The sequence below is a fragment of the Alosa sapidissima genome, chromosome 15 (genome assembly GCF_018492685.1).
Source record: "Alosa sapidissima isolate fAloSap1 chromosome 15, fAloSap1.pri, whole genome shotgun sequence".
Taxonomy (NCBI): Eukaryota; Metazoa; Chordata; class Actinopteri; order Clupeiformes; family Clupeidae; genus Alosa; species Alosa sapidissima.
The window spans coordinates 13,598,015-13,625,253 of NC_055971.1; the positions used below are offsets into that span (position 1 = coordinate 13,598,015).

Sequence of the window (27,239 nt, forward strand, 5' to 3'; positions counted from 1 at the left end):
TTTTTACAGCATTCTATGATATGTGTTTCACAGACAAAAAAAAAAACTCTGCAAAAGATCAGCTTCTACAAACAAAGGTATACAACAGCAAAGGGTGAAACGAGCATCCATAAACAGCTGCTGAGCAATGAACCAACAAAGAGGTCAAAGTGAGACTTTTATTTTTATCTAGTTATGACGATGAATCAACAATGAAACTAAATACAAGCTTAAACAATGATCCTGGCTATTTAGGACTTGAGACGTTGAGGAGGCAGGACGGCGGATGACAAAGGAGACAAATATTGTTTTTGCCGTGGGTGATCTAATAATAGACGTTTGTTCCTCTTTCAGCCAGTCTCTTTTGTGCCTTTTATTATAACTGGACACGCTGTCTCCTATTTTTGGAGAGGCCAAACAATAATGCTGGGGAACAAACAGAAGGCGACTACAAGGCCATCAAGCAGAGTCCGATAGGAAGTTCTGAATGCAAAGCTCCTTTTCAACAAGCACGTGACAACATCCAAAATCAATCCAAAGCTACAACTCTGGCAAGAAACAACTGTTGCAATCATATCATAAATGGGTGACGTTTATGTTTAACTTACTACATAACATACGGTAAACTGGATAGAAGTCAATAAGTGAAAATGATAGCAAAATAGATTAGTCCCAATTAGTTATTACTAGGAAGCCATTCACATCACTGAGCTGGAAGCATATTTGTGCTGTGAGTACTTGATATAGCTTCAAGGGCATTTTCAACTTCATCTCAGTTCAGCGGAGTTACGTGACAGACACATCGCCCAGAAAAAGAGAGAGTGGAGAAGATACTGATTTTGCCTCTGTCCATCTGAGACCAATTACACAGATTGCGCGCTGGGTCCGCGATAAGCCACACTACGATAGTACCGCTCGTGTCCCTTCTGTCAACAGCGCGGGCAGATAGTCATCAGTCAACATGTTTTCACATGCGCCCCGGGCAAACAGGCTAACCAAACAGGCACGGGCACCCAGGTAAAGGTCAGACTCGTCAGCCTTCGACAGGCAGCAGTGTCAACAGGGCGCTCAGGCCTGTGCTCTCTCTCTCTCTCTCTCTCTCAGGGAGAGAGGAGGAGGTGCTCAGTTGTTGCAGTGCCGGAGGGTGGATGCTGTAGGGTCAGAGGATCAGTCCCCCTCCCTTAAGCTATTGTACCTGCTCTCGAATACACACTTGTATTCACCCACACTCACATACACACACGCACACATACACATGTGTACATATGAATGAACACACACACATGCACGCACGCACGCACACGCGCACACACACACACACACACGCACACACACATGCACACAGCTGAACAAACATCCCTGGCCATGTACATGGAAGAGGCTTTACCCAGCAGCCATCCTTCTGATTGTGTACTTTTCCCCATCCTCTCGGTGGTTGGCTAGGTTCTGAGCGTTGTGTGTGTGTGTGTGTGTGTGTGTGTGTGTGAGGAGGGAGGGAAGAAGGTTGGGTGGGGTCGTAACTGGCCGGTCGATGACACTTCATTGCTGCTGTCTGCTCCCCCTCCCCTCCACTGAAGAGGGGCTGTTTTGTTGTTAAGCAGGCCTGTCTGACTCCAGCAATGGCCGGGCAGGGCGGCCCTGGGCCGGCAGCTGCGCTGAACTAGGTCACGGGGGCAAACTTCCGCTGCCGCAGCCTGGCAAGGGCAAGAGCTCAGGCAGCGCCAGGGGCCGGCATCACAGGCCTGCACTGCACAGCGCAACAATGACCACCAGGCAACAAGACAAAGACTAAAAAAAAACAGCCAGCACTGTATGATACCACACAGCAGAGCAGCATAGTGCAACCTAGCAAAGCACAGCTCAGCAGCACAGACCAGCATGACTAATAACAGCATACGCTAAGGGTCATTAATTAAGTAGCACTGATTAGCATGAGTTAAATGAATCAGATACTGCCTAGCGAATAGAAGAGCCAGATACGCACAGGGGTTGTACATCTAAACCAAAGCTCACAGGGTTTTGGGTTACAATGTTTAGGTGCAGATTTCTCTGATACTGCCTCTTGTAATCTTTGTGAGGTGAGAACACAAGATGGGAGTTGACTGATCCTATACCACAGACACTACTTATTATCCTTCTCATCTGAACAATGATAGCCACATGAAAGTAGACACTATTTTTGTTTTTGTTTTATGATAAACATGCAGCACACCATGCCGACTTGTAATTTACATGTTTTTGTTATGGTCTAAGTAGCTTTTCTCTATTAACAGTCTCAGCGCAATTCCATCCTTCATTGAATAATTTCTCCTTACATATCTGTTAGAACAACTCATTAACAAGGCTCTCACATTCAACATTTATATTCTTTTCTTCACTGTAGCTCTCAGAAACCCAAAGATTATAACATAGATGGTTTATGATTAACTCTGTCAGGGAAAGTGGAGGAAACGCAGAACTGTTTCCTGTAAATGAAGAGGAGATTTTGCTGGGGGAGACAAAGCGGGACCTTTGAACAAGCTCAGCAGGCACGACAGCCGTGGAGCATATCCAGTGCTAATCAATAGCGGGTCGCATGACAGCATAGGCTACGTTCCTGGAACAAAGGGGAGGAGGCGTTATTTCATGCGTCATACCAGAGTCGACCGTTCAGGGCGGCTACTCTGAGCATCACAAAACACTATATGAGAAACGGTAGCTTAGACAACATCTCCTCAGATTCCACCAGTTATCAGTCCAAATGGTTTGAGAAAATGTAGTCTGTGGCCCAGTCTCTGTAAAAGGGGCATAAAACAAATTCTGTTTATTATGAATCATACCTGATGCCTGATGTGCACTTAAATGGACTCTTGAGATGTCTGTCCACTTCATTCCTTCATACACTGTGATCCTCAGAGGTGACATTTGTGCAAAAATGTGTGTTGTATGAATTTTCCGTTCGGACAAGAGCATCTGGTAAGATCACTCAAAGACAGAGAATAACTGGTGAACCACTGACTCAGATCCCCGGATTGTAGATCCAGGTAAAGTGTCGGTTGGAGAGGGCAGGTGACCTTTACTCAGGGGGGCCCACCATGTTTAGTTTCACCCCTGCGGGGAGTAAGGAGGCTCCAGGCAGTAGTCCATCCAGGGCAGGTGTCATGTCTCTATTGTTTACATAGGTGACATGGGTTTACTTCAGGGTAAGCTTAAATAAACCGACAATGTCTCACACACACAACGCTCTGAGGCTCAAGGATAGAGCAGAGTTTATAGGTCTGTAGAACAGTCTTACAATACTTTGTATGTGGTATGTGTGTGTGTATGTCTCTGACAGAGTGAGAGAGAGAGGGAGAGAGAGCAGGAGAGAGAGAGAGAGATAGAGAGTAACCTAGTAACCTAGCAGCTGCTCAAACACTGAGGTAGTTTTGACTTTTCTTTGTTGTCTTTGTTGTTTAGCATCACCCACAGAGCTCACACTCTCCACACTTAAGGGCCATTCACACCAGGAACGATAACTAGAACGATAACTAGAACCATAACAATAAAAGCGTCCACACTGACCAACGATAAGCAAAGTCTCTCTTTGTGGTAATGAATGAGATGATGGGTTCTGATTGACTGTTCACTTTTTATTGTTCTCAAAATGGCTCTGAAAGTGATCCCCAACGATATTGTTCTACATGTTGTTATCGTTATAGTTTATCCTACGTCGTCATTCATATTAACGAGAAAAGTTTTTATTTTATAGTTAACGTTCTTGATGTGAACGGCCCTTTAATCAAACACTGCAGCTATAGCTGTAAGCAAATTAGGCAAATGATGTACCAAGATGCCTTCGGGGTCCCCACACATTTCCACAACAGTCACCAGCGCTATAAATAGACCATGCGTGTAGAAGCATACCTTTTCAGAAAAAGCACCTAACCCCAACAGAAACTGTACCGGTAGTCAAACACGACGTCTGGCAGCTGTGCTATCACACTGTACCAGCACCTGCCCAATAACTGTAACCGTGGCAACAAGCCCTTGCAACAACTTTTTTAATCACTTTGATCCTTGAGAAAATAATATGTGTTTTTTATGTATCCATGAGCAATCCAAACAGTCAAACCTGTTGAGGCATAAAACTCTTTTTTCATTCTCAGTGGTTTAATTAATGTCAACAGTGAAGCATAGGTTTACACCTTTAGCCATTCAAATGTACTTCTTAAATTCTCTTCCAAAAATGGAAACAAACAAAATGTTATTTTTAAATAACTTTACATGAAGAGAAAGTTTCCAAAAACGCATTCCGAACCTCTCAATCAATCTGGAATTTCCATTTATGACACACTTGAATGGGTGATGATGTATGTATGATTTATTATGAATCATACTTGATGCCTGATGTGCACTTAAATGGGCGATGATGTACGCATAGTTTATTATGAATCATACCTGATGTGCACACAAATACACCCCACACACAAACAGAGAGACAGAGAGACAGAGAGACAGAGAGAGAGAGAGAGAGAGAGAGAGAGAGAGAGAGAGAGAGAGAGAGAGAGAGAGAGAGAGAGAGAGAGAGAGAGAGAGGAGAGAGAGAGAGAGAGAGAGAGAGAGAGAGAGACGAGGGCTGAATGAGCCCTGGAGTGAAGAGGCTCCAGGCAGTCCTGCATCCAGGGCAGTTGTCATGTCTCTGTTGTTTACATAGGTGACATGGGTTTACTTCATGGTATAAGCTTAAATAAACCACACACCGACATTCACAGAGTATGCCAACTCTCACAGAGAGCACAGTTTATACAGGACACACGGCTAATGCTGTGTATTTATGGCCATGTGGGTGTGTGTGTGTACGTGTGTGTGTGAGTGCCTGAAGAGAGAGAGAGAGAGAGAGGGAAAAAAGGGGGGAGAGAAAGGTTGATAGAGAGATAGAGAGCAAACCTGGCAACAGATCTAGGCAAAAATTCTGGCCAGTCCTTGTGTCTGAATTCACAAAAACATGGTTCCAGATCTCACTCAGGGCCATGTGGCCTCTGCATGTTTTCGGAAGGCTCCCCTTTTCTGCGTCTTCTAGTACCATAATTCTCAAAAAGCTGCATCTGTCACGTCACACGTGACACATCCCTGTCCTGTTCACTCTTCCCGTGTGGCCCTGAGAGGATCCAGATGGGCCCTGGGGTTTGGTCATGGCAGTGGTCCCGTGCAGCCCGAGGAAATAAACATGAAACGACGTTAAGCAGAGTCGCTAGGCCGGCCACATTAAAACCACAGGAGGTGATGTCGGACAGATGCATCAGAGGCCCACGACTGCAACTTGCATTAACGCACTCCGGTTTCCTAACAGTCAAAACAGAGGGGAGGTTTCTGTTGAGAGCAAGCCAGCTGGGAAGCCCCCAACACGTGTAGCTCGATAGAACAAAACACACAAAACCCCATCAATCTACACTTCCAAAACCACACAGAAAAGGAACTTCTCACCAAAGGAACATAAAGCATAACCATATAGCCATAGCACGCTATTACTCAGTACATACAGGAATACTATGAAGAGAAATCATGCAGTGGTTTGGGGCGAGATGCCCCGCTGCGCCTGCCTGCCTGGTGCCAATTTGAGCCGGTTAAAACAGAATGAGCATGATTGCTCCTCTGGATGGGCTTAGGGAGGAGAAAGAGAAGCAGATTAAAACATGTGGGAGCCAATTAAGCTGATCAGGGCTCCATTCGGAAATCTGCATGCCTGGGAGAGGGGAAGGGGGCTGCTGTTTGGAAAGCTGCTGCCTCCATCAGATCAATTTGCTTTTCAAATGCAGGGAGGAGAGAAGGAACACACACACACACACACACACAATATACTTTACAAGGACTTTGCACTACCCTCATATACAACCACCCAGCCTTTACGAAACACCTCAACAAGAGGATGCAATCAAATCCATTTTTTGAAGAGAAAAATGAATCCCAGCAGGCTTTCGTAAACCAGACCCCCTTCACCCACTCCCCCCAAATCCATCAGTGAATGGTCTCTCATTCACAAGCTGGGGCCGCCCTGACGCTTTGACTAACGCGTGTGTGTGCATGTGTGTGTGTGTGTGTGTGTGTGTGTGTGTGTGTGTGTATTGGTGGAGCATTATCGTTAATCACAACTCTTCATATCATTTCCTCCCGTCTCCACCATCTGCTCTCGCCTGCCTGCCACGCACGGAACCAGAGCTTGGTAGAACTCGCCTCCCTCATGAGGAGAGGACTGGGAAAGAGAGAGGCACTGCCGACCTACACACCTCACCTCTCTCCTCCTGGGGAAAGAGACCAGGGTTTATTGGGAAGGTAGCTACCTAGCACATAGGGTTGGAGATAATGTGGGGGCTTCAAGCAGCAAGAGGGTGAGGAGTGTGTTTGCTGGTCTGTGTGTATGGAGAGAGTGTGTGTGTGTGTATGTGTGTGTGTGTGTGTGGGTGGGGGGGGTGTTGTAACTGCATTGGAGGCATATGGAGGTGAGCATTGTGGTCGAGGGAATGCACATCAATCCCCTTCCAGGGAGAGATAACTGGGGTAACTGGGGTAACATAGTGCATAGTGTCAGAGATATAGTGGGACTTCAGACAGGGTCAGGGTGGGGTGAGGAGATGCACTGGAGGCAGATGGAGGTGAGGTGGTGAAGAGCATGGTCCAGGGGGGGTGGGGGTGGTTGGGGGTAGTGGTCCCCATCGCCTTGGCGACCGGCTTGCAGAAGTCGGTCTGTTTTTATTTACAGCCAGGGAAACTCCACACTGAGAGTCCAGCCCTGCTGCTGCAGCATCAGCGTCAGACTGGACCCTCCCATAACAGGTGCCCCTTTCCGCAGAGGGCCCGTAACACGTCACGTCACGTCACTGTAGTGTACTGTACCACAGGAGCAGGTGTTTCCTTCCCCCCAGGCACTACAGCAGCCACAATGGAACAGTGGACAAGGCATGACTTCAACCTAATTACAGACCTGAGGGAGAGGTCTCACTGGAGAATAAGCTCATCCCTAACATCTCACTGAATACAGTCGTCCATTCTTATTACATCGTTTTACCCAGCATGCTCTATTTCCAATCGGTCACAGCTTTTTGTTTATTAGCATTGCATTTGCAGATGCCGGTATGGAACGTAATACACACAAAAACAGCCAACAACATTGGACCGGAAAAAAAAACAGCAACAGTATCTTGAGTGTCCTAACTATAATGTCTCTGTCAGCACAGTCATAAGTCCTAAGGCTGTGTTAGTGTAGTGGTTAAGGAGCTGAGGTAGTGTGCAGTAGTCAGAAAAGTTGTGTGTTCAATTCCCGGCTTCCACCATTGTGCCCTTGAGCAAGGCACTTAACCCTGAGTTGCTCCAGAGACAATGGCCCTTGTAAAATAATACATATGTAAGTCACTTTGGATAAAAGTGTAGCTAAGTGAATACATGTAAATGTAACCCTTACACCACACTATGATCCCCATACTGTGCTGTACTTCCCTCTTTCTGTGACATCTCTGATATCATATTCTGCCATCTGAACGCATGAGACATGCCCCCTCGCAAATCATACTCACACCACCCACTTGTGAAGTTGTGAATAACGTTTTAGTCTTTGACTGCAATATGGAAACATCCACCACACAGAGGAAAGATGCTATCAATGTCACTATCACAGTTTTGATTCCAGTTGACTCGAATGATGCGGACCCTTCTAGTGCCATTAATCACGTCGTATTCCCAGAGGCCAAGCTGCATATGTAACGCAATGCGGCTGCAGCCTGTAGAAAATATCCATAATTGATGGTAAATCTCATATCAATGGTGACAGAGGTTTACATCTCCACTTCTATCGAGAAATGTAACGCAAAATCAAGAGTGGATTAAATTATTGGCATCAGATGGAACTGTCTGTTTTAGTGCCACTTTTCTTTTTACCCGACCCATATTTGCTCTCCTTTTAAGAGCTATTCATCTTGCTCTAACGAGACACAGATTAGTGGCATTTTAGTCCGAGTGCAGTGACATCAATCACTAGGTGACATCTTCCACAGATGGCGATGCTCTGATGTAAAAAACAAGCTTTTCATCACTCCTGATTCTTGCCATTACTCACTGATGTAAATGCTACCTTTTAATGCATGGCAAAAACACGCACACACACTGGAACACACACAGAGTTGTACACAAAGCTGGTGTGGACTGAGAAACCTAATGGTGCATGAGCTATTGGCTTTTATGCACATTTCTCTCTCTCTCTCTCTCTCTCTCTCTGAGGTGAAGTAACTCGGTGGCTGCGATTTGCATGCCATGGCAGCCGACAACACTGCGAGATTCATCTTCCCATGGGATATGATTTGACACTAAATGACGTCCATAACACACGCTGTGAAAAGGTCGCTTATCAAACCATCTCGAGAGCTTCTAAGAATAAACAGATGCTTGCCAGCCATTTCGTTCCCGCTTTCACTAAAGGACATTTCTTCAGAGGCAAGAGACATGAACAGAGATATGCTGTAAACCTTGATATCAGCAAGGGTTTCAATTAATAGCTTTTCAGGTAGCCTGAATGATGGATTTCCATGCAACTCTGGTGGCTAGTCAAGTAGCGATTATTACTGGACCACACAGATATGGTTCTTTCCAAGGGAGGTTTATGACGAAAAACTAACCTCTTCTCAACATGCATCAGATGATGGAAAAAGCCATTTGTGATGTGCATTCATGAAGGTGGCCACAGCGTACCATCCAACAGCCAGGTCATTCAAAGTGCCATGGTTCCACTGTTCTTTAATGTGTGCACTTGAGTCATGTCTCTGGCTAACAACCGCATCGGCCAAGCAACCTCTGGTTCACACAAACCAACTGTGCCCTCACCAGCCTGCAGTCATCAGGCGGCACTGGTTTGCGGGAGGGGGTTAGATTTCACATGGCCCCGTGCTAATTAGCTCTTAGGAGATAGAGGGAGATCCCGACACTCCCACTAGCCCAAACATCCACACCCTCGTCTGGCTCTGAGATTTCCCTCCGCTCACCAACACCGCATTGAACAAGGAGTGTTAGTGGAGTGTCCAGAATGAGGATGGGGCCATCCAGTTATCTCCCGAGACCAATGCCCTGGTGAACACATACTGATCTAACACAGCAGCGCTTCTTTAATAGGCTGCGTCATCCTGCTGCCGATGACTTCACCTGCCCCGGACACTCTCAGCTGTCAAAACACGCCCTCACAAATCTCCCCATGGTAACCAGCAATAAAAACATTCTACAGAAATGAAGGAAGAGGAGAGGGGAAGAGAGGGGTGGGGGGAGGTCACCCCAAGGCTCAATTGGCTAATTGCCTTAAACCATCAACTACCCTAATCTATAAAGTGTGGAATGAGTGGGGAGGTATAGGGTCACACATGTGAACCCCACTCCACTGGGATTAAGTAATTCCATTTGGGGGTTACCATGGTCGCCCCCTCAATCTTGTAAAGTAATGGGAAGTCCAGTATAGTCATCCAAAGGGCTGGAAATGCCATGGACAGACAAAGTTTCCCTACTGCAGTTATCTCATAAATATCATTGCACTACTCACTGAGCCAATGTGGTGGTTTTATATGTAAGCTGAGCACTTCATTACAAAACATTTGTGAGATAAACATTGTTTTTTATTTTACTCAAATGTCCCATGAAGAATCTACCATCTTAGCAGTGCGGTGCCTTGTGCACAGTCTTTCTGTGGTGACTGTGGGGCATCTGAGGTCGTCATCTGACCTTCTGAATCCGTACTGTGACCCTCTCAATAAACCCTCACGCCAGAACCTCAGTTGCCCCCAGACTCGCCTGCTGTCCAGCCGGCTATTCCAAATAAATCACAAATTAAATTCACCTTCTTGGATCTATGGCATGAGGCAGAAATAACTGCCCAAAAAAGAAACAAATGCCATCTATTCTTGAGCCTAGTGGCCGTGAATGCAATGCAATTTGTGTTCTTTTTATGGAACAGTTTAGCGGAACTGCCTCTAATGGGCTGGCATACTTAGTGAATTTGGAGAGGGGGGAGACTGGAGACACATGCTTAAGCAGTAAATTAGTGTCTCACAGCAGTAAATTAGCCCCCAATGTGGGCAAGGCCTATAAAAATGGAGATATGGATTAAGATAATACAACACAAAGTGTGGGGAATCTGCAAGAGCAGGATGTGCCTATCTATTCCCATTTATTACATTGATAGCTAAAAATACCTCTCAGCTATTTATGTGTCATACAGCATGTCATCTTCTGAGTTCAGGGAATGAATGAATAAATAAATGAATATCTCAAATTCAGACTGAGCACAGCTGTCAAAGGCCTTCATGACCCTGAACTACAAGTTAAGAATAGGGAGAAATTCTAACTAAATACTGTATTTCTTTCCTCAGAGTAATTAGAATATAATTTTGTAGCCCATGCTATAAAAGTCCTTTTTACTTTTGTAGGATGTCCATATTAGAACACAAAACTGCACAGTGAATAGCTTGAGAGCCTGTTGGGAAAGAAAGGAGAGTTTATTTCTATTTCACATGACCATGTACCATAAAATTGAATTTGAGAGTGTTGTAAAAACTCGCAACCTACAAAAACATCCCTTAAAACCTACATAGTGTTACCTTAACTAATTGATTGTATGTTCTATGTAAAGGGAAAAAAACTAATTTTTTATAAATATAAATAAAGTTTATTAGAGCATATGCATACAATGCCTGTGTAATGATGAAATTATCTACAAAAATGTAGCTAAAGGTCTTTGTTTATGGCCTAAACTTAGTCTTGGATAAAGTATATGGTAGGAGCAGGCTTCACTCAGTCTCTTATGTTACTTTTTTGAGAGTGCTTGGCCAAACTTAAATGTTAACTCAAAAAGAAAAAAGGCTGCACTTTGCATATATGTGTTTTATTGCACAGTGCAATAAAACACATATATGCAAAGTGCGGCCTTTTTTCTTTCTGCCTAAACTTAGTCTTGCACAGCGAGACCAATACTAGCGATAAGAAGAAGTAAGAGTGAGACGGCAGGAGAAAATAGCACAGCCAGGAGTCAGTCTCAGGGCTATCTTGGACAGACACAATCCTAATGTTCAATGTTATTCTCTTAATGAGAATTTGATGATAAGAATTGTTCTCTTTTTAAAGAGCAAACATTGGACACATCACGAGAACATAATCAATGAGATCTAATTTCCTCGGCGGGAAAAAAGAAACATTCTCCCCTTTTTGGCACAGACGAAAAAACAAACAGTGCAAAAAGGGATAAAAATACTTTTTTAGAGCAACCATGGCACATTTCTCTCATTTTCCTATCACGGGACCCGTGTCACATTGTTTCCTGTAGGTGCCATCCTCAGGAAGTCTGGAAAATGCTACTGCCCAAATAATTAGGTTTTGACAGAAGTACAAACAGTCACACACACACGCACGCACACACACAGATGTTTTTTAGACAATAATGCTTACATTTTCTCCCCCAAATGCCCACATAACACACACTGAATTCGCCATTCATGGGCAATATATGATATCTCACTTGGCAAAGTAAGGTCAGATATTTGTGGTATCCATTCATGCGTATACAAGTATGGACGCAAGAAAAACAAACAAACAACTGTTTTCATGATGTGAAATATTTGACATTCTTGTACTACTAGAGTCCACTGTGGCTTATGTGTTTGTGTGTGTGTGTGACGCAAATGGTTAACCTGCATGGTCACATGTTACTGAGACATCAACAAGGCAGCTTGTTTTTTTATATATAGTGAGAATACTCTGTGTGAACATGTGCTTGTTGGCTGAGAGGTGGGTGGTGGTGGTGGGGGGGGGGGGGGGGGGGGGGGTTAGGGGGTCTGTGAAAGCAGGAACTGGGAGGGGTCCCATTGCTGACCTCCAATGGCAAGGACTTCCCAAAAGCCCCTCTGCAAAACAACACAGCAACCTGCAGCTGACGGGACGCAGGCCACCAACTCTACGTCCATCGCTGCTGCCGCCATCCGCCAATGCCTGCTGGCCAGGGCCGGACAAACACACTGCCGGTCAGGCACACCAGCAGTACCAAACATTCAACCACACCCAGAGCAAAACAGAGAGAGAGTGGCAGAGAGAGAGAGAAAGAAAGAGAGAGAGCGAGAGAAGGAGAGGGAAAAGGAGAAAGGACAATGAATGTGGGTGTCAGACAGGCAGCCATCACCTAGTCGATATGATCAGTCTGGAATGTGGCATTGGATTATGCCAACTGGCATGTTGGGCAAAATGAGTCAAGCACCGTGAGTAGTAGGCACTAGGCAAGAGAGTTGTAACAACCAACCGTCACGATCTCTCTGCAAGCAGTGTTCAACTGTAGGGATCACTGCTGTAGCTCACAACAGGAATCAGCCCAAATGTCCCAAAGTCAGACAGTGGACAACAGGCTTTTCTCAATGAATGAGACCGAAGCGGAAACCAGGGGCTGAGAGCGGAAAGGGAAGTAGAGTGGGGATCTTGTTGTGGGAAATGCCTGGGCCGTCCTTCTCCCCTCCCCGAGCCTAACTAAACCCCCTCCCCTCCTCACCCCCCCCCCCACCCCCCCCACACACACACAGACTTCCTTCCGTCCTTCACTTTTATTGCAGTCGCTAGAGATGCATGACAGACTTATGCGGCCCCTTCACCCAAACTCAAAAGACCTGATGACAGTGACGCAGCAGCCGGACGGAATACTTGCAGCTAATTCTGGTCCATCCCACCATTTTCAAATCACACAAACACAGCCCCCCTTATCTCCCTCTCTCTTTCTCTCTCTCTCTCACACACAAATAGAATTTAAACTGACTCATCATTTTGTCTCTTCCTCTTCTTTTGACCCCCACCCCCATGTTTTTTTTCTACATACCTATTTTTCCGCCTATCTGTGGATGTATCTATCCATGTGTTTCTCTCAGACTAAGTAGGTGAGATCATCGGTCTGTTTGAGTACATGCTGGTCCAAAAGGCCTGCTGAAACAAACAAACAGTCTGGAGAATGTTATGTCTGTCTGCCCCCCTGAAGACCCATGGCCTCTGTCTCCTCAGAGAGGAGAGACAGAGGAGAGAGAGAGAGAGAGAGAGAGCGAGAGAGAGAGAGAGAGAGAGAGGCGACCTCAAGACGGTGGGGAGGTGGTTGAGGTGTCTGAGTGCATGCGTCTGGGTGTGTGTGATAAAGAGCGACAGAAAGAGAAAAACAGAGAAAAAGGCAAAGACAGACGTTAGGAAAGACAGACAGAGGAAAGGAAGTACACATTGAGAAAGAAAGGAGAGAAAAAAAGATAGACAGAGAGATGGAAAAAAAAAAAGGCACAGACGGTCTCAGACTTCAGATTCACTATCAGACAGACAAACGTGCTCTGGATTACTCAGTTGTTTTCAGGCTTCTCCCTGATAATGCTGGCCAATGTTCAACACAAGCAGGCAGAGAAACACCACCTCACCACCACCCCTACCCCCTCCCGCTTCAGCGTCCACCCCCAATCCGTTGCCCTGGTGCCCAAAGCCATAATCAAACTCCAAACAAGCCACGCAGAAGGGGGGGGGTACTTGTTCCACAAGCCCAGATGAACGAAAATGCACATCCCAATGAAAACAGCAGTTCCTGTTTTCATTCAGGGGTTAAAGCAGAGTCAGCCCACGGCTGTCACGTCCGGCACTCTCATGGATGACAGCCGTTAAGAAAGCCAGTTTTCTTTCTTACTTACTTTTTTCTTATCTGACTTTACACACACACACAAAACACAGTTATTGAGCACACACAATCACATAAAATACTAGTGACATATTGTAGTTGTTATCTATCCCACAGTCGGGAAACTACTCTTGCAAGAGGATTTGCATACAGTTTGCATTACAGAGACCATGTTTAAGAGATACCCTCCATTTTTCAAAGATAATGTAAGATTGTAAAATTGTAAGATATAGCACTGTATGTCACAGAGAGTAAAAAACACGCACTAGTCAAATACACACACAGAGACACATATTCATTGATTCAGTTCATCAGTAGATTATAGTGTTAATTATAATCCTATGTTATTATAGAAAATCCTAATGTTGCCAAACTGCTGAGATCTGAAAAACAAAGATGTTTCCAAATCATATGGTTGAGTTTGATAGTGAAACAGGGGCCACCTACTATTAAAGTTTTGACTACACCCAAGGAATCCAACATGGTCTCATCAGTGGACATTGCCACATGTGTTCTCCCTTAGAATAATGTCAAGTAAACACACAGCATCACAGAATGCACAGTTATACACTTTTACACTGCACACAGAAACACAGGGAGGGGATCCGCTATTTACATCAGACCATGCAGTGATGGCAGCTGCCTCCTCCCAGACAAACAGACACCTTGGTGTTGAGATGCTTGGGCCTGCAACTGCTTAAAATATCTCCCTACATTAGAATGTCAGGGATGTCAGATGACAGCAATCCCGCGGACCTAAATGGCCTCCATTGTGTGACCCCAGCCAGCTACAGGGTTTTAAGTGGAAGGAATTTTAAGATGGGATGATTAGTCCTTCCCTTCAACAATCCAGCCTTTCGCCAGGGTTCCCAGTTCATTATCCGCCGCGGCGTTTGCTAAATCTGTAGCTATCTGCTGGCTGCGTGGCTTGCTAGTTTGTCTGTTTGTTTTTCACTGGGTAAGGACAGGAGGACTGGGTTGCCATCCTCTTGCAAGAGGTCCTCGTTGTTCAACATCACATTTTTCATCACATTCAAGGTTGGTAATACTGGTTTAGATCCAGAGACAGTCATTCATGTTCATATCTATGACTATTTCTCTCCTTTTTGATGATCAGAGAACAAATGTTCTTGGTGGGATATCTGGCACTGGGTACATCTGCCCTCTGTGTGCCCCCCCCCCCCCCCCTTTTTTTTCTCTTAAAAAAAAGAATGAGGGGGCAGAAGTGGTTTCAGTGTACAGTCACCCAAGTGAAGGACAACTGAGGAGGACCTCAAACATGTGCTCATGTGAAGACATTGAGATATGACCCCCTCCCCCCCATCCTATACCCGCAAAACCAGAGCTGACATCATGGCAAAGTCGGCCTGGTGGATGGAGGAGGCCTGTAATGCAAGCCTGGAGATAAACATGGCCCAGCTGTATTTATGCGAGCCCTTCTCGCCGCCTTCCTTTAGCTCTTCATAAAATTCCATTATCTGACATTGGGTAAACCGGAAGGAGGGATGGTCTCCAGAGAAGTTGGCGCACAGTTAGGGTTACCCGGGGCATGCAAAACACTACGATGCGAACGTGACAATTGCCTAGCACTTGTAGGCGTGAAGCTTGCTGTCGGCTTAGCATCTGAGATACTCTGAAATGGGGGAGGTGGAAAAGAAGTGTTGAACATACTATTTACGTGGACAGTAACAGTTGTACCGACAGCTGTCCTGAACAGAATTGCGAGACAGACGGAGGCACCACGGTGTAGTTAAACCCCATTGTGCGCACAGCTTCGTAACAATTAAATCCAGATTATCAAATATTATTCATAATTTACCAGAGGCTAAACAAACACAATAATGTTTTTGGGTTTATACATGGTTGAAACATAAAGATGGATACAGTGCTTGAGCGAGCGAGAGAATGATGCAGATGATGAGACGTTATAGGGCGCACCTGCTACATCACATTGAGTTCGTTTTTTTGGCCTTAGGAGGCATACAAGACGCAAATCTGGTCATAGCCTGTACACACTGTACCGTACTGTAATAGCTTAATTTAAATTTTAAATCGAACACTTAGCCTAACACTAAATAAAAGTAGTTGCCTTACACATAAATCGACACGTACAACATGAGAATGAATAACCAAGGATTACATTTATGAACAAGATAACTTCTTACATATCTCCGCAGTTTCTTCTCTGGTGGTGACTTTCTGAGCCATCCTTGGCAAATAATTTCGCCGCCACTCATGGTCGCAACTGTTCCAGCGGATTCCGGACACAGTATTCACAGCTGCACGGTCGTATCCCACTAGATCCTCCGTCCCATTTAGTGCGTGTACGCACAATACATGCAGTATCGGAGTCGAGCGCACTTTGGTGCAGTCTGTCGCTCCATTCAGTGTCCTAATGCAAAAGCTGTGCCGGACAGACTGAGGTAAGTGCCATTGGCCCCTCAATGTCCCGAGTGCTCTTGAAGTCCACAAACAGGAACTCTGCTCCCTGTCCTCGCACGTAGAGCAAATAACTAAGAAACGGTTAACTTAGAGCCAACGAGCGGCGACCGCCAGGGAAGTGCGGAGATGTAGGAAGTAATGCAGGGTGTCTGCTGTTTGTTTTCCAATTCACACCACGCCCACTGAATTGAAGGGACGGACTGTGTAGAGATGAGCAGCAACGGGGTGAGCTTGACACAGTAACAATGAAAAGCGTTTAAGGTGGACACACAATTGTATATTTTCTTACTTTAATGAGAAAAGAGGATGCGTAAAAGAAACTTAGGACTATAAGCGACTCACTATATCCGTTCTTAGCTATACTTACTTCTTCATTAAATGTGTACACTTATGTATAAGCATCATAGTATTAGAAAGAACACGAAGTGTGAAGGGGCGTGAGCAGTCCAACCTCATCATAATAAAGTATAATGTCTACATATACACTGTCTACACAGCATATACACTGTACACTGGTTTTACAACTAATTTCTCATTCAGAAAGCATGTGGCGTGGGCTTTCTGATCCAACCACTAATAAATAAACGGCGGTTTAACTTACACGATGTTCAATGTAACCTCCTTGCACTCTTGTGTGCTCATGCGTTAAAAATTGCGTGAGAAAGTGTCTAGGAGTTACAGATCAACCAGTGCCACCTAGTGGATAGTAAGTGGAAATACTCAAATGTGATGAGTCCCACTCCATGTCAAGTGTCTCAGAATGTAATCCAAAATATATGTATAATTCCATGCCAAATGTATAATGAGGAAACCATGACCCCCCAACATCAAGTAATCTCTGTTGAAAACAAGGTTTAATATATACAATGTATTATAATGTTCATTATAATAGACCACTGAACATGGCAGTCATCGGGTACATATCAGACAGTTACGTTTTATGAACATTATAAAAGGCATGAGTGTGAAAACCTGGCAAATGGGATCACATCTTTGATATTGTCCACTCCCAATATGCATTGAAGGTATCTCTCAAACCCCATCCCAAAGCCACCGTGAGGGACAGAGCCAAACCGTCTCAGCTGGAGATACCTAAAGCAGAAAGACCAGTTAGAAATCAGACTTAGGGGCAAAAATCCACTGAAGTGCCATTGGAATTACCACTCTTGTCTTAACATGATAACTGATAATGTTTTTTTGTTTGTTTGTTTTTTTGTTTTGTTTTCAAACGGAGAAATATAATTGTGGCTAAAATCACAGCTTCAAACGAGAGCATGGTCAAGAAAACAAAAATATCTCACTTCCGAAAATATCAGACAAATGTTTGTGGTACAAAGTAGCTTAAATGACTGTAGTATGCTAGTGGCTGAATCTTGGTCAGTATCTCAAAGTGTCAAGTACTCATAGACCAATTGTAGGCAAAGTCCTTCGGGGAGTGAGGATAGACACTATTTACATTGTATCGGGTATTGTCTATTACGTAAATACATTCTGGAGAGTAGAACATGTAATAATCTGAGGACTGGACAATTTAGTATTGAGGACAAGAATGTCAGGGTCTGATCAGGACAGTGAGAAAATATGTCGAGGTACTCCTCCTACAAGACAGGAAGGGTGGGAAGGACTTCTTGTGTATTACTGTAACTGCAGATTTGATTTGATTCTCTTGGTGAAGCATACAGCGAGTCATTAAGGAACTTAGAAAACTGCTACTACTGTTTAAGACCGCAGGGATGCAAATTATTTGGCCATCTGAGATTTACTCTGATACGTTGTTGGTCTTCCTTTTTAAATATGGCACTAACTATGGAATTAAGAAATACATATATTTGTAAGACATAATTTGTATGATCGTGGAGTCTAATGTTGAGCTCAAATGTCTTGCCTTTTAAAATATTCTTTAGGGAGCTATTTTTAATCTTTTATTTTATAGGAAGTAAGAGAGAACCTAACCACAGAGCATTACTTTAGCAGTAATAACAGATGTCAACAGATTTACAACCATCATGTTCTTACCATTCATATTCCTCCTCCAACCCTGCCCTGTGAAAATATACACAAAGGAGTGAAACACAACAGATTCATTTTGCTTTGCTGATATCCTGAAACTCAAGCACATTTAGAAAATTGCTGCTATTATTTAAAGGTTACACGGGCTGTATAAGACATAACTGTGGGCTGAAGGTGTTATGTTTACATTTTTCCTTGATCTGTCATAACTTTGAAACATATAATATAATATAAAACTATCATAAAAAAAACAGGAAACACTGGCTGCTCAGAGAGACAGAGTTTGTTTCTCTGTAGGATTTCTCTAACGGTGTTGAGGTTGGAGTTCAAGTTCAAGTCTAAGTTTCTTTCCATTTACACAACACCGTTGATAGGAAAGTGCCTTGGTGTGTTCACAACACAACAGTGTTGGCTGAGAGTTCACCATAACATTCCCTTACTGAGCGAGGCGGTTCTGGAGGAGGTCCAGTCTCTCCTCTCTCAGCGATCCTCCACACAGCTCCCCGACTCCTGGCACCAGCAGGTCCACCGCCGCAGCCTGGGGGACACAGCACAACCACTACGGACTTCTGCTGACCACTACTCATAGTTTCCTTCAAATCTACCAGGTTCCCTGGATCCATTTCTCTACCTAGAATATCACTACCTATAGTTGATATGCACTGGTCATCTATGCTGACCGCTTCTGATCTCTGACTCTTGCATGTTAGCTGCTACGACTGCCACCACTATTCACATGGGAAAACTATTTACGTAATGAATACAAGTGCTTGAGCATGACTAACTGAGCCTGATTAGTTTTTGTCATTATTGTCTTTTGACCTCGAGTGTTCAGCACTACCTATTTAATGGCCATTTGAGTTGCTTATTGGACCGTTAAAAATATCACGACTGCTGTTACTGGAATAACTCTTGGAAAGACTCCTAAAATGATCATCCTTGAAAAGCTTTCATCTTTGATAAGCCCATATCCAAAATGATCAAATCTGAACATGAGACTTGGTACACTCTGTGTTAGCGCAGGATTTGTACAAGACAAAGAGAGATTGAATGTATTAGTGTAACAGGAGCCTCACTGTGTGTCGTGGGTGATCCTGGTTGTCTCTGGCGTAAAACGGCTTCAGATCATAGGGATAATCAGTGACAAAGACGGGGATGTTGCCACAATGTTTCACCAGGTACTTCTCATGTTCTGTCTGCAGGTCACAACCCCACTGAGAAATGGAGACAGACAGCCATAATCATTGACTTCAAATTCCTCTTTTGCCCAAGAGGAGAAAAAAAAACAAGAGTGAGACATTAAAAGGCAGTACCTAAAAAGCCCCTTTGAAATAAAGGAGCCTAACTATCCACTCCACTCACCTCAGTGGGGAAAGTGAATGTCTGGGAACTGCGGTTTAGAATGTCTATGGCCTCTGTGTAGGAAATCCTAAGGGTAAAACGACACATAATATTATAATGACAGGGGTGGGATAGATTAAGCTTTTGTGGAGAACGTGCTCTGAGGTAGCTCTGCAGGTACATACTTACACATTAAATTTTCGACTCAGCATGACATCCACTTGCCCCTGAGCAGGAGAGACACTTTGAACACATGCCATTTACAGCTCACCACAACCAAATCAAGCAGATTAAGATACAAGTGAACCCTTTGAGTCTTTCAGTTCAGGTGGAAGCAGATGACACTGGTAATGTTGGGGTTACTGGGTTCAGTTCCCCACGAGTGCAAGTGCTGTACAGTACTACAATACTATACATGAAGTGGTGCAATTGCATTACGATTTAAATAATTATTGCATTATACAAGTTATTTCCTTACCCTGTGTCCAGATGCCACAAACTTGTGAAATAATTCTACATCTTCTGCACAGTGGGTCAGGACATGCTCAGTGCTGGCTTTGAAGAGATTCTCCATTACCTGATCAAGAGGACATCTGGTATGACCTATCCTTGATCCTCTTACATTCAAAGACTCAAATCTCAACATGAACACACATCCAGTAACTCTATAATGAATATATAATGTATAAAGAAAAGTGTCATATAAAGTAAAGTGACTAGTATTTAGCACTTTTATCCAAAGCGATATGGACTAGCAGTTGCTACCTATAACAACATTTAATCATTATATTCCATGATATATGCTTTGCTGTAAGAAACCAAAACAATCTTTTATCCTTATGACATACACATTCCACTGACCCCTTTTGCCATGCGTTATCCTCCCAGTGAAGCTGACTGGGGTTGACTACTCTATCACAGTGTCATAGTAAATCTGAGTCTTACTGCCATCACATCCTCCAGGGACTCCGTGAATGAGATCTCGGCCTCCACCATGTAGAACTCGGCCAAGTGGCGCCTGCTCTGGGAATTCTCGGCCCTGAACGTCGGCCCGAAGGTGTACACTGCTGGAAAGGCCCTGTGACAGCGAAACATTCCCTTCAGAGAGGCCGTCGTGTAGATTACTTCAACAGCTCATGTTGTGTCAAGTGTCTTTTTTACAAGTCTAGCCAGTGCACAAGACACAACTTGTTCTTACCTCAGCACTGGATGACAACAATGGCTTGTCACATTTGAATGTCTGTTGTTGCACTCAGTCAAGTTCATGACCTTAATTCAAGTTCAAGTTCATGATCATTGCTCCCTTGCACAAATTTCCTCATCACAGCATCTGTGAGGGAGCTGGCTGAATGCTGCACTAACAACACAGGCGCAGGCTTTTGCTTATTCATGATTTAAACTCTCTTGGAAGTTATGAGCTAATAAGAGTGCATGCCAACATTCCAAGAACAAGAGTTGTTGAGATCACTAGAGGGTTTCGTCAGATATAAATAAACTTAGACATGCACGTACACACACGCACGCATGCACGCACGCACATCGCGTCTTCTCTCTGAGCCATCAGACTGGTTTAATTTGTTTGTTTACTAAATGCTTCGCAGTCACACAATCTTCAACTTCATTATATTCTATATCCATAACCCATTGAAGATCTATAGGAAAGTTCTGGACCCTAATGAGCACACTGAAATGTGCCGGATAGTAGCCTGTCAAACCTGATGAAGACTTGAGGTGAACCTACTTTGGTGAACATAAGGTGAACCTGATGAAGACTACTTTGAGAGAGCTGACTCACTCTGACACAGAGCAATCAAAACTACTCACCCTGACATGACCTCCAGGTGAAGCTGGCCTGAGACGGTCAGGTAGGTGGGGACCGAGAAGAAGTGTTGGCTCCTCTCATCTTGCGTTTTACCACTACCTGCAGGCTGAAGATTAAACAGAAAGGTTACTAAAGGTGACACTGTCAATACTAAATCCAATATCACATGGATACATTTCTAAAGGCTGGCACAACACAAGGGGGTGGGGGGTTAAACCTGTTTTGTTGTGAACATAATGAATGAACCGTTAACCTACAGTAAGTCAACGTACATAGATGTTAGTAAGAGATTATGCATGATGTTAGTGTTGTGTAGCCAGGCGTATATCAATATATAACATCTGGAGACAGTCAAGATCAAAACTGGGCAACTTATTGGTGGGAACAATCACAAAATGAATGGCATTTAAATGTATTAAAGCAATCTAAGGTCTAATTTAAAAAAACAATCAACAGTGCTTGGAAAGTCTCAGGAAATAGAGAAGTTAGCGGATATCTTTGAGGAAAAGCAGCCAGGCATAGCCTTGTTAAGCCCATCAGACTGCATGGGTCTGGCCCAATTTAAGCCCCGATTTAGACCTGACAAACTTTAGAATCGGGCCGAATTTCCACTCGTGCTGTTTGAGCAGGTTCACAACACCAAAATAGATGGTGCCAGCTTTGGTTCGATCAGGTTGGATTTCTGGCATGTCAGATTTTTTGTCTTGCAGTGTGAGTTGTCGAATGTCCAGTGTGAGCACAGCAATTATGACCCACTGAAAAGTGTAGTGTGAGTTACCAAGTTGTACATGACTGACAAAAACACACAGTGTCTACACGACATTAGTGTCCATTTTTTACTTGACACTAGGCCTCAATTTCTTTCTTTTTGAAAAAAATATTTTTGGGGGGCTTTTAGCCTTTTATTGATAGAGGACAGTGAAGAGTGAGAGGAAGCAAGTAGGAGAAAGAGATGGGGTGGGATCAGGAAATGGCCCGGGTCAGACTCAAACCTGAGTCCTCCGTACGCAAGGACCTGGACCCTGGACCCAAGGTGGTACAGACGCTGTACCCCGCACCCACCCCCATATCAGATCCAGCCAGAATCAGATTATGAAAATGACGTGAACACTTCAAAGGTGTGCATTATATTGGTATATATCAAAGAAACATGTTTTCCCAATTTCCAAGGAGGATGAACTATGCAAAGAATGTAAAGTATTACTGAACTCTGGAGCCATTGATCAAAGGCTTATAGAAGAAAGTCGTTTTTGATGCAAACTTTAAATACTGGTAAGTTATTTGAACCTATGCAGGACAGCAGCTTTATCAAAATTATTCAAACACGGAAGCCTCTGTCTGAGGTTTTTTACTTAAGCCCTGTGAAAGAGGACACACCTCCAACTGGAACAACTCCCCTGCGCCTTCACAATCATTGGACGTAATGACTGGTGTGTGAATCTGTATGAACCCATTGTCCTGAAATTCAAAAAACAAACAGTCTCTTTTTAGTACATTCAGCCAACTCACTGTATACTAGCAACTATGATGGCAGACACAGAGAATAGGGCAATACCTTGAAATATGACTGAATAGCAGAGGTGGCTTCACTGCGGATCCTTAGCAAGGCACTGAAGGTATTTGTTCGGCAACGTAGATGAGGATACTGTCGGATGTATTCCATAGGATGGCGTTCCTTGATCTTAAAGGGGAATTTCTGTGAAAAGAGCACATAGTCAAATCGGTGGATGCATAGGTTTTGACATATTATAGATGACAGACAGTAAAATCGGTCTATTAGAGAAAAGATACAACAAAAAAAAAAGACTCACTATGGGATCACATTTTCCAGTCACTTTAATTTGTTTTGCATGGAGCTCTACATTCTGCTTTTTGCTTGGACTTTTCTCCAGGCATCCTGTGACATCGATGGCACTTCCAAATGTCAGATCACTTGGGGTCAAGCATATAGTTTTTGCACATCACATCACTACACAATACAACACCAGAGAAGCCACTGTATGATTCTAACATTCTACGTAATTGATAGTAGCCTAACTAGGCTACTCAACTACATGATACATAATCAATGGCACCAGAGCAGGCAGCCATGTTGGAGACTGGCATCACCTGTCATTCAGGTCGTTGCTGGCCACTACTTGGAGAGCTTGAAGAGAGGAGCCATCATTCACGTGGAGAAAGAGATGTTCTTTCTGTGATCTGACAGAACGGACCCAACCCTAGCAATGGGGTAACGTTAAATCAACCATTGTACTCTCTTCCTCATGCTTTTTATCAGGCTCGGCAAAGGAACCAATAAATTAAGTCCTACCTGTATTCTGACGTTAGAGCCCAACGCTTTACTGGACAGCGCATCTCGTATCGTTAGCTTTTTGAATTGCTTCTGGCAATATTGTCTGGACCTGCATTTGACGCAGCTAAATACCCATTCAGAGGAAACAGGAATAACATTGCGTAGTAAACTACTTGAAAACATTGTAGTAACGTAAGGGAGATAGCTGGTAAGTTACAGTATATGATTGAAAGGATTTTGTAAAGAACTTCTCTATGAAACAGTAGGCAGGCTATCTGACTGTTTTGACATTCACTCACGCCGCGCACATTGCGCTTCCTGAAACCTTCCAACTTCCGATTGCAAATCCTTTGGATTGGCTACATTCATACACGTGACTTTCAGAAACCAATCATAGTCGCTTGCGCCTTCATGCTTTATGGAAATGTAGTTTTACACACAATGACGGCGGGTCATAGGCGATAACAGCCAATCATGCAGCTAAATTTATGTTTGTTCAAAAATATCGGGAATTAGTCTTCTGATGCATGGCATTGTGTAGACAGGTGTAGGGTTTAAACGTTTTCAACAAGTCTAGATAACCAGTCTAATTCTCAGACATGCAGCAGCACATGGTGCAGTTATGGATGTTGGACAAATTCAGATGAGATTTAGGCTATCTTTGAATAGGTCTATTCAAGTTCAACCTTGTGGGAAAGTCTATTAGCCTATAATATTTTGTACACGTCGGTTAATGAATGTCCTTTAGGCTAATGTGTCCCAATATCCCACAGGCATTTGCAAGGTGACTCCATAAAGGCCTGCTGTCTATTGTGGACATTACCAATTACGATCTCTCAACGAGTTCGTTAGATTAGGCTACTAGGCTATAGTCTCTCAGGAGCTCTGATCTGAAATTAAAAAGGGAAAGCAATGAAATAAGCAACTTTATACCCCTCTATAAAAAAAACTTTGAATGAGACCATCAGTGATGGCAGCCTATAACAGCCCAGTGATATTGAACTAAAAATTAGGTCTACATGATACCCTCTATATTGGCTTAGGTATTCATAATTTCAGACCTGCTTGGTATGAGCGGGTGCAGCCTATGTGCGTGACACTGGTGAACAAAGAATCCCCCAATTTATAGTCACCATATTCCAAAAAACTCTGCATGTCACGAGGATATCTGGAGACAGCACTTCCTTTACAGCTCAGGTAGGCCTGAAGACATCAACTTCAACATCATCAACTTAGTTTTGATATATCTCACTGTGGTCCAGGATAAAGTATGATGATGAGAGACATCCTGGTCTGTTTCATATACATACATATGGGTCAGCCCAAGGCCAGCAACAGAACATGGATGCAGAGCTGCATGTGGAGTGTAAATATGATCAAAATCTAAATGCAAATGTATTTTTCTCACAGTTTGTCACAGCAGCAACTAATAGCCTATGCTGGTTTAAGATTTGTGGTTTCATATTATATGTGATATCTGAGTGATGAGTGGGCTGTGAGGAATTCAGTTGAGACAAATGGGTGTGCATTTGGACACACTTTAGGCTGGCCAACTATCTACACTCTTAAAACGAATGTGTTGTCCCTATCTGGACACAGAGATTGTGTTGAAAAACAATGCAAGTTGTGTTATTTTCAACACATATTGTGTAACAAATAAAAAAAGGAAATAACACAAACTGTGTTGTCCCTGTCTGGACACAGAAATGTGTTAAAAACAATGCAAGTTGTGTTGTTTTCAACACATTCATTTTAAGAGTGTAAATAAACTACACATGTAATAAATTGTGTATAGCACACAACTATTTGCTTTTCATTTTCACATACCTAGTAAAAGGGCCGACAGGCTGGGATGTTTGACTTTTAGTGGTATGATTTATGACAGAAGAATATGCTTGAGTCATAATATAAAGTGATAATTATAAAATATTAGAGTGATGGTGCTAAAACATTGTGAAAAAACATATCAGAAAACAGAGTGAGCATGTGCCTCCTTTATGTTTTAATGACCATGATTCCTGAATATAGACAGACTGTTATCCACTGACCATGATCTTTCAGGCCTATCTGGGTGTAATGTCTATGTGGGAACCATTTCTGGTCATCAAATCCTGCATAATTGGAGACATTAAACTAGGATTAACTGCAATAGGCATATCAGCCAAGAATTCAATGAAATGTTGCTCGACAACATCGGTGAAAAGATTTTTCATTGCTTCATGAACACATCCTTAATTTTCTGAATGTGTGCAGTATGTAACATGAAGACTAGATGGCGCAATGGTTCCACAAAAATACCCACTCCGACCATTACACCTCACTAATATTGTAAATGTCCATTACTTGTTCAAAGCTGTGCCTAACATTGCATTTCTGAAATGTATAGATAAATAGATAGAGGCCTAGGCCTACTGTGTTTCTACTGTGGCCTTTATGCACCTTTTCAGTTTTTTACAGGCCCTTGTTACTGATCTCACACCAATGATTCTATAGGCCTCGTGTTGTTGAGAAGCATCCTGCCAGCACTTGACAAATCCTGTTTGAAAAACCTACGCAAGAGGCACGCCGTCGGTCCCCGATGTCTTCAGTGCTCAAACAATCAAACAGGAGCATCATTCATGTCGGCCCACGGCAGTCAAAGGATGATAGCAGAGCTGGTTGATTTTCACACCTGACTCGGCTGACAGATCCGCCTACAGACCGCACCGGGGGAACAATAGAAACACCTTTTATGAGATATTCCACCATCTCCCATCACATTGTGCTTTCCCCTCATCTTGGCATGCGTCTGGTTTTTGTGCGTCGACGTGGTCCCTTGCTGTTTTGATTAGGTGCTCGTTCAGGTGAAAATTGAAGCGCGTGTCTGGTTATTTTCTCATTTGCAACGATGCTCACACTTCCACAGGTGGGCGAGTGGCCAGGCCGCTGCCAGGTCGTCGAACAGCCTCATTCGTCTCCCCTGTCTCCGCCTCAATCAATATGTGATTAGCTAACACAAACAGTGATCTCGTTTTAGCAGTCGAGCCTAGCAGATAATCAGGAGACTCGTGAGTTCTGGCCCAGAGGTCAAGCTCCCCCCCTGTATCTCGTCTGGCACTCTGTCGGAACGGTATGGCCTACTCTGCCACGCCATATTGACCACCTAGTCTTTGTGGGTCTATCATTAGTTTGCCCGTGATATTCTTGGGGAGCAGCAGGCAGCGCATTGATTTCATGTAACATGCCTCGTTTAGTGCTGATGAGACCATTATGGTGATAGAGTTCTGGAGAACGAGTGAGCTTGGGTGTCAGGCGTTCTCCCCAAAGTGGAGCCATCACTAGTCTGGTATAGGGATATTTTATTAGACCTACAAGAACCTTTACATTAGTGACAACATGAAAAGCACATTCGTGAGTAGGCCTACTTCATGAGGATATTGGGGCAAAAAGGATTGGGCCTCATTCAGTCCTTACGAAGAAATGTACTCTTAACCCACTTACGCAGTTTTTACGAAGATATTGCATTCACCAATGTTCTCTTGTTCTTAGGTAAGAACATAATCTACGAACACTCAAGAGCACTCTTACGCACATTTGATAACTGACAAAATAAATGATTACTGCATTTTCATCATTTCTGCAGGTGTAAAATATAATAGAATGTAAAATGATAACTATATATTTTATTTTTTATGATATTTTTGAATAAA

At 43.6% G+C, this 27,239-nt stretch overlaps 2 protein-coding genes across 3 annotated transcripts in view; both read right to left on the reverse strand.

Annotated features, from left to right (window-relative positions):
* gab2 (GRB2-associated binding protein 2) overlaps positions 1-16,242 on the reverse strand; it is a 50,912-nt gene extending 34,670 nt beyond the window's left edge. For both annotated transcript variants that reach the window (XM_042063680.1, XM_042063679.1), the window contains exon 1: positions 15,808-16,242. In XM_042063680.1, coding sequence (XP_041919614.1) covers positions 15,808-15,879 — 72 coding nt within the window. In that variant the 5' untranslated portion in view covers positions 15,880-16,242. The remainder of the gene's footprint in view (positions 1-15,807) is intronic.
* Positions 16,243-16,919: 677 nt separating this feature from the next.
* On the reverse strand, positions 16,920-23,869 carry nars2 (asparaginyl-tRNA synthetase 2, mitochondrial). Its single transcript, XM_042063681.1, has 14 exons — positions 23,569-23,869; positions 23,367-23,476; positions 23,069-23,189; positions 22,813-22,953; positions 22,635-22,715; positions 21,260-21,363; positions 20,381-20,513; positions 19,914-20,012; positions 19,625-19,662; positions 19,457-19,523; positions 19,171-19,308; positions 18,535-18,632; positions 18,101-18,127; positions 16,920-17,176 (listed from the first exon to the last, which is right to left on the reverse strand). Exons 1-14 carry the CDS (start codon positions 23,731-23,733, stop codon positions 17,032-17,034), a joined length of 1,467 nt encoding a protein of 488 aa, XP_041919615.1. The 5' UTR covers positions 23,734-23,869; the 3' UTR covers positions 16,920-17,031.
* Positions 23,870-27,239: the final 3,370 nt, after the last annotated feature.

Excerpts from the sequence above, each read along its gene's own strand:
- nars2 (XM_042063681.1), bottom strand. The coding sequence starts at position 23,733 with ATGTTTTCAAGTAGTTTACTACGCAATGTTATTCCTGTTTCCTCTGAA. Across the intron at positions 22,954-23,068 it reads CTGGAAAATGTGATCCCATA|AAATTCCCCTTTAAGATCAA; the intron begins GTGAGTCTTTTT and ends CTCTTTTCACAG. Across the intron at positions 18,128-18,534 it reads CTCCAGAACCGCCTCGCTCA|GGCAGGGTTGGAGGAGGAAT; the intron begins GTAAGGGAATGT and ends ATATTTTCACAG.